Below are 12,918 nucleotides of genomic sequence, written 5' to 3'. Positions count from 1 at the left end.
AGAGCTTGGCTAGTGACTGTGTCTGTTCTTGGCTTAGCCTCATGCCGGCAGGATTAACTCACAGGGTAAATCCTCAAACGGCTCTGGAAGGCTCTGTGAGTGTGTAACAGCAGCCCAAATACACCCCTCGTACCCTGGATCAGAGTGTGATCAAGCACATATTCAGAATGAAAAAAAAAAAATTAATAATGATAATAAGGAACTTCAATAAATTATATTCTTTTTTTGTAGCATTTAATAAGAAAAACTGTAAAATGATACAAATATATAAATATATATATATATATGTTGTATGGTATATATGGTGTATTATTATTTCATTATTTTGACAATATGAGAAAGACTAGTACATGAATGTGCAGGGAAAGTAAAAACAGTAGAACTGTCCCTCCCAGAAAAACCACACGAGCGAAAGCGATGTATATAAAAGGAGCTTCCTCTAATGGTAGTTCAGTCAGTTTCCGTAAATACACCAAAACACAAAAATAGTGTGATATATAAACATACACAGATATTAATATCAGGTTATTATTACTGTATTAACATGAACCAGCTGCATAGCACTTGAGGAAAGCTCCCTTTTATAGACTGACAGTGATCCAGACCTTTATGTCACTGCTATTATAATAAAATAACAAATAAACAGGCTTTATCAGTTCAGAATTTATTAGATTTGATTGTGGTTATTATTTAAGTGCTATAGATATCACAGACAGTTTTGAAAAGATGCCTTAAGAGGCTGTCAGTTGTCACTCAGTGTGTCGACCTGTAATTAACTCTATATAACATTAGAATAAACCCAAATAAACAGAAAGTCAGTGGTCAGTGAGTGTCTACCTGTAATTAACTTTATATAACATTAGAATAAACCCAAATAAACAGAAAGTCAGTGGTCAGTGAGAGTGTCTACATGTAATTAACTCTATATAACATTAGAATAAACCCTAATAAACACAAAGTCAGTGGTCAGTGAGAGTGTCTACCTGTAATTAACTCTATATAACATTAGAATAAACCCTAATAAACATAAAGTCAGTGGCCAGTGAGAGTGTCTACCTGTAATTAACTCTATATAACATTAGAATAAACCCAAATAGACATAAAGTAAGTGGTCAGTGAGAGTGTCTACCTGTAATTAACTCTATGTAACATTAGAATAAACCCAAATAGACATAAAGTCAGTGATCAGTGAGAGTGTCTACCTGTAATTAACTCTATATAACATTAGAATAAACCCAAATAGACATAAAGTAAGTGGTCAGTGAGAGTGTCTACCTGTAATTAACTCTATGTAACATTAGAATAAACCCTAATAAACATAAAGTCAGTGGCCAGTGAGAGTGTCTACCTGTAATTAACTCTATATAACATTAGAATAAACCCAAATAGACATAAAGTCAGTGGTCAGTGAGAGTGTCTACCTGTAATTAACTCTATATAACATTAGAATAAACCCAAATAAACATAAAGTCAGCGGTCAGTGAGAGTGTCTACCTGTAATTAACTCTATATAACATTAGAATAAACCCAAATAAACATAACGTCCGTGGTAACTGACCAGAGAAACAGCTTTACAGATCTTAGGCTTTTGCTTAGAACTGCATAAATGAAAATAATGTTATATAGGTTTATAAAACTCTAATGAATCTGCCAACCATTTACATTACATACAGAATTCCATAGTTTAAATATATGGTTATTTAATAACTGTACAGTTGAAATATATTTAAAATACTTGTTTATATTTCGCATTACAGGAAGCGACGTCATGAGGGTTAGAGCTAGTCAGCATAGTTCTTGAATAAGACAACCTCTTCTAAAAGATGAGGGGGCCTTCCCGACACAGTGGGGTTAAAATTATCATAGTGATCTCACACCCCGCGGCATGACCAGGGGGTCAAACGTCAAGGCTAACTTGACAGTGGGGACGGCGGGAACGAAAGAAGAGCCGGAGGAGCATAAATTTCAACATGATACGGCCATAAGCTTGTTTTAGTATGCTGACCGTCTTGGGCATGCCTGTTTTCGTGTCACAGTGATGACATCAGTGGTGTAAAGAGGGACGCAGTAGGAGGTTCTAGGCCTGGGTTGAAGGTTTATATAAAGCAAGGAGCTCTCTGCTGCACCTAAAGCACTCCAGCCACTCCAGAGAGAAGCAAAGCCACAGAGAAGCTCCAGGAGCTCCAGAAAGACCTAGGAAGATGAGCCAGTCTGCCATCGAGAGCCTCTTCGGAGACGACTCTTTCTTTGAGCCCACTTTCCTGCTCTGGCCCAGACGTAGCACGGCACAGACGAGCTTCAGAGAGCACTTCCTCCGCCGCAGGGCCCAGCTGATGGAGAGCTTTCAGTCCGATATCCGAGATGACCTCTTCAGAGAACTGACTGACGGGCTCCACAGAGATCTGTTCCAGACCCTGGAAGGCCTCTGTTCGGCCCCAGCATCCAGAATTAGTGCCAACCAGGCCCAGGACAAAACCTTAGCCTGGACTCTGGACACTCAGGGCTTCTCCCCAGAAGAAATCTCAGTGACCGTGTCTGGACGCAGGCTGGAGGTGATGGCAGCCAAGGGAAACACGCAAACTGCTGCATCTGGAGATTCTGCAGAGTCCAAACCAACGGGATTCGTCCAGAGCGTGGCACTGCCTGATCACGTTGACCCCACCATGCTGACCTGCACTCAGGGCGAAGACGGCCTCCTGCGCATCGAGTCTGAAACCAAGCAGGATCCTCCAGAGGAGCGAACTGTCCCGGTTCGCTTCAGAACGTCCCTCGACTTCCCCTTGACCAGAGACGACACGAGCAAAACAGCGGAGGTCAGCTCGGAGAAATCCACCTAGAGCGTGACCGGACAACCTGCCCCACAATGCACTGCTGCTTTTGTATGTTTTGTAGATTTGAATAAATGTTGATTTATTGATTGTTTACCAAGTTTAATTGTTTGTTCAGAGCGAGCTGTTGTTTGTTTACCAAAGACAACATAAACAACACAGCGGACGGTTCTGAGACATCCACCTTAAGCATGAACGGACACCCTGCCCCATAATGCACTGCTGCTTTTGATGTTTTTGTAGATGATTTTATTAATAAAATTGACAATGATTATTTATCTATACGGAAATGAATCATTCATTCAGAATATGAGCTGCTGGATGGTGAAAGGTCTATGGCCTAAATGGACAAAAGTATTGGGACACCTGCTCATTCACTGTTTCTTCTGAAATCAAGGGAATCAAAAAGAGCTGATCCTGCTTTTGTTGGAGTAACTGTCTGTACTGTCCAGAGAAGAAGCCTATCTACTAGATTTTGGAGGAAGAGCATTGCTGTGGGGATTTGATTGCATTCAGCGACAAGAGCATTTGTTAGTGAGGTCAGGATGTTGGGTGAATACGTTACCATCCATCATTCCAGAGAACACAGTTCTTCCACTGCTCCACAGCTCAATGCTGCTGGGGGGCTTTATACCCCTCTTCTAGTCCACGCCTGGCATTAGGCAGCATGGTGCCAATAGAGTCATGTTTACTATCTGCTCCAGAGAGTCCTATTGTATTGGCAGGACGTCTCTACAGGGCCTAGACAAACTGGGGGTGTCTACAAACATTTGTCCATGCAGTGTAAGTGGAAGGCTTTTTCATTACCTCTGTACCTGTACAACATCATCATCTAATATTCTATATTCCTCAAATCCCTCTGAGACGTGCTTTATGTGAGAGTAGATGTTGGTGCGTTTCGTTAGAAACAGGAGGTGTTCAGTTCCTCCACACTGACACAAGGTGGTGCTACAGACATGTGACTGAAACAGGCCCTGACACGCCTCTACCGCACTGTGCTGGTCTGCCCTGTTCTCTGCGAGATTATTGGCACATATTTATTTGATTATTATTAAAATTCTTCTGGATATTAATGTTAGTACAAATTCACCCTGAATAAGAGAGTTATAAAGAATTCACTCTGGATCTATGAATACTGTTAGAAATTGTATTACAAATTCATGCTGAATATAAATGTTATTAGAACTTCATACTGGATATTAACATTATTAGAGTTTCATACTGGATATTAACATTATTAGAGTTTCATACTGGATATTAATGTTATTAGAGCTTCATATTGGATATTAATGTTACTAGAGCTTCATACTGGATATTAATGTTATTAGAGCTTCATATTGGATATTAATGTTACTAGAGCTTCATACTGGATATTAATGTTATTAGAGCTTCATATTGGATATTAATGTTACTAGAGCTTCATACTGGATATTAATGTTATTAGATATTCATACTGGATATTAATGATATTAGATATTCATACTGGATATTAATGTTATTAGAGCTTCATACTGGATATTATGTTATTAGAGCTTCATACTGAATATTAATGTTATTAGAGCTTCATACTGGATATTAATGTTATTGGAACTTCATACTGGATATTAATGTTATTAGAGCTTCATACTGGATATTATGTTATTAGAGCTTCATACTGGATATTAATGATATTAGAGCTTCATACTGGAAATTAATGTTATTAGAGCTTCATACTGATATTAATGTTATTAGAGCTTCATTTTGGATATTAATGAAATTAGAGCTTCATATTGGATATTAATGATATTAGAGCTTCATACTGGATATTAATGTTATTAGAGCTTCATACTGGATATTAATGTTATTAGAGCTTCATACTGGAAATTAATGTTATTAGAGCTTCATACTGGATATAAATGTTATTAGAGCTTCATGGTAGTGTAGTGTAGTGTGTGTGTGTGTGTATGTGTGTGTGTGAGAGAGAGAGATAGAGTGTGTGTGTCTATGTTAGTGTAGTGTGTGTGTGTGTATATGTGGTAGTGTAGTATGTGTGTGTATATGAGTGTGTGTGTGTGTATATGTGTGTGTGTGTGTGTGTGTGTGTGTGTGAGTGATCTGATCAGACCTTCACTCCTGTTCTCTATATGAGAACCTGACAGTCTCAGCCTCGGCGCCGAGGGCGACTTTAATATGAAGGGTTCTGCCTTTTTACGCCCATATGGCAACAGCCTGAGGGGTGAACTGGCCACTATAGCAGAAACAGCTAACTTGTTAGAAAAGAGGGGGAAGAAGAAAAGCGGGCTCTGTCAGGGTGGACAGCGGGGGAATTATACTCCAGAGAACCGAGAGATGAAAAGCCTCAAACGCTGCCATTACAGCCCATTCCCCAGAGGGGCTAAATTAGAGCCAGTAAAGGTTTCTCTGACATTTTCGGCCTGAGGGACATCGTTTGTTTTGGCGCGAAAACCCAGCATCAGTTAATATTTGATGTGAGCAACCTCAGGCAACGAGGCGGCACAGGAGGGAAGCACAATCGCCTCTGCTAATTTAAATGTCATTGAAGCGGGAATTCTCAGCCCGATCCCGATCCTCTCTGTATGACAGAATAAAGGAAACCCTGCAGGGTCACTTCTGACTCCTGACACTTATGATCACCCAGAACTGGCCGTCGCTCTTACTACAGTTTCAGAGAGATTACAAAATGGCACAAGATGGTCAAAAGCCTGACAAATGTCACCATGAACAGAGTGTACGAACCAGCTAATGGGAAAGGGGGGCTGATCTAGACTGGAAAAACGCCCAACCTGACACTTTATTGATTTTAGATAATTAAAGATGTTCGTGAGTTTGTTCATGCCGGATGCGGACTCTTATATTACAGACAGTGCTTTATTTTTCTGTTTATCAGAAATGATAAAAAATACACTTACTATTATGTGGACTAAGAAAGCTTTTGCTTAAAAGATTGGTTGCTCCAAAAGCTAAGCCAATATGATTGGTTAAAAGAACTGTGTCCACAAACTTTTGACCAAAATGTGAAGTGCCAATTCCTTTACCCAAAAGCTCAACCAGTATGACTGGCTGATAGACCTGTGTCCACAAATTTTGACCAACATGTGGAGTGCCAATACTTTTGCCCAAAAGCTTATCCAAAATGATTGGCTAATAGACCTGTGTCCACAAATTTTTGCCCAAAATGCGGAGTGCCAATATTTTGCCCAAACGCTCAGCCAATACAACTGGCTAATGGAGCTATGTCCACAAACTTTGATCAACATGTGGAGTGCCAATACTTTTGCCCAAAAGCTCAGCTAACACCGTTGGCTAATATAGCTGTGTCCACAAACTTCTGTCCAAAATGTGGAGTGCCAATATTTTTGCCCAAAATCTCAGCCAATACGATTAGCTAATGGACCTGTGTCCACAAATTTCTGACCAAAATGTGGAATGTCAATACTTTACTTACAAGCTCATCCAGAATGATTGGCAAATAGAGCTGTGTCCACAAACTTTAGGCCAAAATGTGGGGTGCTAATACTTTTACCCAGAAGCTCAGCCAATACGACCGGCTAACAAAGCTGTGTCCACAAACTTTAGGCCAAAAATCTTCATATTCATTGCAGTTCAAATTTTCCCCAACCTGTCTATATCCCTTCGAATAAATGACTGTTATATGTAAATGAGCTCTGTTCCAATTGGCTCTGTTCTAAAGTTGCTGTGTTCCTGCAATGAAGTTACACTAAATTGACAAAAGTATTGGGACACCTGCTTATTCGCTGCTTCTTCTGAACTCAATGGTATTAAAAAGAATTTCTCCTGCTTTTATTGGAGTAATAATCTCTACCATCCAGAGAAGAACATTGCTGTGAGGATTTGATTGCATTCAGTGGCAAGAGCGTTAGTGAGGTCAGGACCACCCCACCTCATCATCCCTAACTCCCCAACTCATCCCAAAAGCTGATCAGTGCTAGGGGGCTTCATACCCCTCTCGACCCCACGCCTGGAGGCAAAGTGTCTCCAAACTGCTGAGGCTCGGTTTCTCGTGACTGCAGTAACCGCTCGGCTAACTTGAGCGCTGACCGCTGACTGCCAACCCTGGGTCATCTCAACTACCTCTGATGGCCTCGTTAGCACTTTAGCGCTGCGGCTAGCTGCACTGTCTGTCTTATCAACGGCTGAAGAGAAGATGGGGATCGTTTGGAGTCCCAGGTCCGCACAGGTACGGCCCACAGGTAGAGTATCGATCCCTGAGGACAGCCTGAATTGGGGTCCACTGTGTCGGCTGGCCTTTGAAATCGTAGCTCCTCGACTCGAGAGCTTCGTCCGCGCCGCTCCATCTTCGCCATCGATTCCCCCACCGAACGCTCGGCCACTCTGGCTCCCGGCCCGGCCCACTCGTTTCTCCCTGACGGCTCCGACGGCGGCTTTAACATTTTCATCTCAGCACAAACACAGTCATTACTGTCAAACCCAACAAAGTGGCGATGACTGAGCCGCCGCAGACCCACTGTTAGCGCTGACAACAGCGCGAGTGTTTACTGAAGCGCTTCACCACTCAAAAGAACGGCGAACTCCAGTAGAAAGGGAGTTATGTTCCCCGCTAAACTGACCCTGATGAAAGGCAGTCCATTAATCGGCAGCCCTGGTGATTCAGACTCTGCCGCGATTCAAAGCCCAGCTCACTTTTAGAACACAGCGGCTTTAAACAATGCTAATCATTGACCCCGCCGGCCGTCCTGCAATTACACAGCCATTAAAGAAGAATAGCTGTCAATTCCTCAAACTTTACTCAATAATACGGTGTTTATTAAAATTATTATTATTTTATTGTGTTTGAAGCTTGATGCACGTTGATGAGGCCTACAGCCGAACACGTCCTCCTCCAAACTCCAGCCAGCGTACTGAACGGGACTTACAGGGACACTCTGGCCAAGATCAGACATGTCCCCATCCCATCTGTCGCCACTTTATTAGAAACCCCTGCTCCTGCTTTTTTTCACTAACTGGCCACTTTATTAGAAACCCCTACTCCTGTTTTTTCACCCACTGGCCACTTTATTAGAAACCCCCTACTCCTGTTTTTTTCACTCACTGGTCACTTTATTAGAAACCCCTACTCCTGTTTTTTCACCCACTGGCCACTTTATTAGAAACCCCCTACTCCTGTTTTTTCACCCACTGGCCACTTTAATAGAAACCCCTACCTTGTGCTTCCAATCACTGGCCACTTTATTAGAAACCCCCTACTCCTGTTTTTTTATCCACTGGTCACTTTATTAGAAACCCCTACTCCTGTTTTTTCACCCACTGGCCACTTTATTAGAAACCCCCTACTCCTGTTTTTTCACCCACTGGCCATTTTAATAGAAACCCCTACCTTGTGCTTCCAATCACTGGCCACTTTATTAGAAACCCGCTACTCCTGTTTTTTTATCCACTGGTCACTTTATTAGAAACCCCTACTCCTGTTTTTTCACCCACTGGCCACTTTATTAGAAACCCCTACTCCTGTTTTTTCCACTCACTGGCCACTTTATTAGAAACACTTACTTTTTTGCTTTTAAAGGTAAAGGTAAAAAAGGTAAAGGTGCACGTATTTTACTCACTGGCCACTTTATTAGAAACCCCTACACCTGTTTTTTCACCCACTGGCCACTTTATTAGAAACACCTACTCCTGTTTTTTTCACTCACTGGCCACTTTATTAGAAACCCCTACACCTGTTTTTTCACCCACTGGCCACTTTATTAGAAACACCTACTCCTGTTTTTTTCACTCACTGGTCACTTTATTAGAAACCCCTACTCCTGTTTTTTCACCCACTGGCCACTTTATTAGAAACCCCTACACCTGTTTTTTCACCCACTGGCCACTTTATTAGAAACACCTACTCCTGTTTTTTTCACTCACTGGTCACTTTATTAGAAACCCCTACACCTGTTTTTTCACCCACTGGCCACTTTATTAGAAACACCTACTCCTGTTTTTTTCACCCACTGGCCACTTTATTAGAAACACCTACTCCTGTTTTTTTCACTCACTGGTCACTTTATTAGAAACCCCTACTCCTGTTTTTTCACTCACTGGCCACTTTATTAGAAACCCCTACACCTGTTTTTTCACCCACTGGCCACTTTATTAGAAACACCTACTCCTGTTTTTTTCACTCACTGGTCACTTTATTAGAAACCCCTACTCCTGTTTTTTCACCCACTGGCCACTTTATTAGAAACCCCTACACCTGTTTTTTCACCCACTGGCCACTTTATTAGAAACACCTACTCCTGTTTTTTTCACTCACTGGTCACTTTATTAGAAACCCCTACTCCTGTTTTTTCACCCACTGGCCACTTTATTAGAAACCCCTACACCTGTTTTTTCACCCACTGGCCACTTTATTAGAAACACCTACTCCTCTTTTTTACCCACTGGCCACTTTAATAGAAACCCCTACCTTGTGCTTCCAATCACTGGCCACTTTATTAGAAACCCCTACTCCTGTTTTTTCACTCACTGGCCACTTTAATAGAAACCCCTACCTTGTGCTTCCAATCACTGGCCACTTTATTAGAAACCCCTACTCCTGTTTTTTCACCCACTGGCCACTTTATTAGAAACCCCTACTCCTGTTTTTTTCACCCACTGGCCACTTTATTAGAAACCCCTACTCCTGTTTTTTCCACTCACTGGCCACTTTAATAGAAACACTTACTTTTTTGCTTTTAAAGGTAAAGGTAAAAAAGGTAAAGGTGCACGTATTTTACTAACTGGCCACTTTATTAGAAACCCCTACACCTGTTTTTTCACTCACTGGCCACTTTATTAGAAACCCCTACACCTCTTTTTTACCCACTGGCCACTTTAATAGAAACCCCTACTCCTGTTTTTTCACTCACTGGCCACTTTATTAGAAACCCCTACTCCTGTTTTTTTCACTCATTGGTCACTTTATTGGAAACACCTACTCTAAATCTTTAAAGATTCCTCACCGCCGAACATGACAGGGGGGTTGTGTCTACATTGATGGCGTTTAACAGGGGTCCTCTTCCAGGACTGGATTTACCAGAAGCAGCTGGGCATAAAGGTCATTATTAAATGGCCTGCATCACATTGTACACTCTCTCTCTCTCTCTCCCTCTCTTTTTCTTTCAAGACGTTCTGCTCTTAGCTGAAGGCCTGGTCAAGAAACACTGTGGGAGTGCGTCATAGACTGCAGCAGGTCAGTTTATCAGCAGTGTGGGTTCCCTCAGGACAGAACGCTGTTTTATAGGGGGGGGGGTGTTCCGGTTCTCTCAGCAGAACTGATCAAACAGGATCCTGAGGTTCTTAAACTTTACTAAACTTACAACTGACTCACCTCCGTCATCCCTCATCTCCGATTCCCCACTCACAGCCTGCTGAGGCTACACTGCTGGAAAAGCTGCACCCTGGCCACTTTATTGGAAACATCTACATTGTGTTTTCACACCCTGGCCACTTTATTAGAAACACTATATGTCTAAATATTTATGGACACCTCTTCTTATATATGAATGCATTCGGCTACTTTTGAAGTTCAGCACCCATTGCTGACGCAGATGTGCAAATGCACACACACAGCTCGTCTAGTCCCTGTAGAGAAGAAGTACTGCCAATAGAATAGGACTCTATAAGCTATCGGCACCATGCTGCCTAATGCCAGGCGTGGGCTAGAGGGGTATAATAAAGCCCCCCAGCACTGAGCTGTGGAGCAGTGGAAGATGGTGGAGCTCCATCCAGTACTTTTGGGATATGTTGAGTTGAGGAGTTGGGGAAGATGAGGTGGGGTGATGAACATCCAACATCCTGACCTCATTGACGCTAGCTCTTGTTGCTGAATGCAATCAAATCCTCACAGCAAAGCTCCTCCTCCAAACGGTCTCTCTGGACAGTAGAGACAGTTACTCCAACAAAAGCAGGATCAGCTCTTTTTAATAGCCTTGATTTCAGAAGAAACACTGAATGAGCAGGTGTCCCAATACTTTTGTCAATTTAGTGGATCTGAATCGTATTAAGTCTGGACAGTCTGAGGCAGTCTGGACAGCGGTCCTCAGAAGCCGTATTGATTCCCTGGGAGGGTTTCTCATTCCGAGAGGGGGGAAGAACATAATTGGCGCAGTCAGCCGTAGTGGAGGGCCGTGTAGGTCGGAATTAGATCATTTGGCTGTTTAGCCTTTATGAGGCTGTATGACAGTCTGGAGCAATCGGTGTCACGCGGCGACGGTGTGAAATGTGGCTCTGCGGGTCAAAAGCCCCAAGGTCTCCACGGCGACAGATATGAGCTAGTAATAAAGATGTACTCTGCTTCTGCTGGGAGTGTGTGTGTGTGTGTGTGTGTGGCGCTGAGTTGATTTGTCCAGCTGTTTGAAGGCAGCTGGCCGTGTCTTCACTCTCGCTACCTGCTGCCCCTCATGGCACATTAATACTGATGACGGCAGGCGGAGTGGAAGCTCAGGGGCGTGCTCTGATGAGACTGGAGAGTGCAGCTCGTCTTATGATAAGCCATTAAAACATGACACATATTTGTGCACGTTGCGTAAACGGGAGTTGAGTTATACAAGCTTTTATCCTTAGAAGTCCACAGTTAGGCCCGTTAATGCCCGTCTGCTGCCCTACACTCATACAGGCCTTACCACCTCACTTTATCCCTTAGAATGAAACACACTGTGCCTTTAAGACTGACATATGCAAATAAGCTCTGATCTGACTGGCTGCCCTGTATTGTGCCTAAAGCTGAAACACTCCTTATATCTTTATTAGAAACCTCTACTCTTGTGCTTCCAGTCACTGGACACTTTATTAGAAACACCTACTCCTGTTTTTTCACTAACTGGCCACTTTATTAGAAACACCTACTCCTGTTTTTTCACTCACTGGCCACTCACTGGGGCAGTGGTGGATCAGCGATGGTTAGAGCGCCGAGATATCGATAACAGGGTTGTGGGTTCGATTCCCGGGCTCGGCAAGCTGCCACTGTTGGGCCCTTGAGCAAGGCCCTTTACCCTCTCTGCTCCCCGGGCGCTGGAGTTGGCTGCCCACCGCTCTGGGTGTGTGTGTGTACTCACTGCCCCTAACACATGTGTGTGTGTGAGTGTGTGTTCACTACCAGATGGGTTAAATGCGGAGGACACATTTCGCTGTACAGTCCACACTGTACAGTGACGAATACGTGCACCTTTACCTTTTACCTTTACTTTATTAGAAACACCTACTCCTGTTTTTTCACTCACTGGCCACTTTATTAGAAACCCCTACTCCTGTTTTTTCACTCATTGGCCACTTTATTAGAAACACCTACTTTTGTGCTTTCACTCAATGGCCACTTTATTAGAAACCCCTACTCCTGTTTTTTCACTCATTGGCCACTTTATTAGAAACACCTACTCCTGTTTTTTCACTCATTGGCCACTTTATTAGAAACACCTACTCCTGTTTTTTCACTCACTGGCCACTTTATTAGAAACCCCTACTCCTGTTTTTTCACTCATTGGCCACTTTATTAGAAACACCTACTTTTGTGCTTTCACTCAATGGACACTTTATTAGAAACCCCTACTCCTGTTTTTTCACTCACTGGCCACTTTATTAGAAACCCCTACTCCTGTTTTTTCACTCACTGGCCACTTTATTAGAAACCCCTACTCCTGTTTTTTCACTCATTGGCCACTTTATTAGAAACACCTACTCCTGTTTTTTCACTCATTGGCCACTTTATTAGAAACACCTACTTTTGTGCTTTCACTCACTGGACACTTTATTAGAAACCCCTACTCCTGTGCTTTAACTACATCTGCAAAATATAATGGTTTGCTCTGTGTAGGGGGGAAAGTGACCATAGCTCCTTGCCATTGGCTGTCCCCCTACCTCAGGAAGGTTTGAGGACCATGCATGGCTCACTACTGGAAACCCTTGCTGCTGACAAGCTGCCCCAGTCTCAGGTGGAAACTCACCTGCTGTAACACAACGAATTCAGCACGACCCTGCTGATGGTAAATCAGTGCTCCAGCCCTGCTGACGAACCTACTCAGCCAGCTTCCACAGCCCAGGTCTCAGGGTGTGCTTCTTCAAATGTACTTCATACCCTTGAGATAAA

The 12,918-nt window shown here is 42.9% G+C and overlaps 2 protein-coding genes across 3 annotated transcripts in view; one reads left to right on the top strand and one right to left on the bottom strand.

Moving 5' to 3' along the window:
* rpl27 (ribosomal protein L27) overlaps nucleotides 1–12,918 on the bottom strand; it is a 404,812-nt gene that overhangs the window by 35,452 nt on the left and 356,442 nt on the right. The window lies entirely within an intron of this gene.
* On the top strand, nucleotides 2,202–2,837 carry hspb9 (heat shock protein, alpha-crystallin-related, 9). Its single transcript, XM_072694206.1, has one exon. The coding sequence runs from the start codon at nucleotides 2,202–2,204 to the stop codon at nucleotides 2,835–2,837; it is 636 nt and encodes a 211-aa protein (XP_072550307.1).

Source organism: Salminus brasiliensis, chromosome 12 (genome assembly GCF_030463535.1).
Source record: "Salminus brasiliensis chromosome 12, fSalBra1.hap2, whole genome shotgun sequence".
NCBI classification, from domain to species: domain Eukaryota; kingdom Metazoa; phylum Chordata; class Actinopteri; order Characiformes; family Bryconidae; genus Salminus; species Salminus brasiliensis.
Note: the sequence above shows the minus strand (reverse complement) of the source record. Positions and strands in the feature narration are given on the sequence as shown.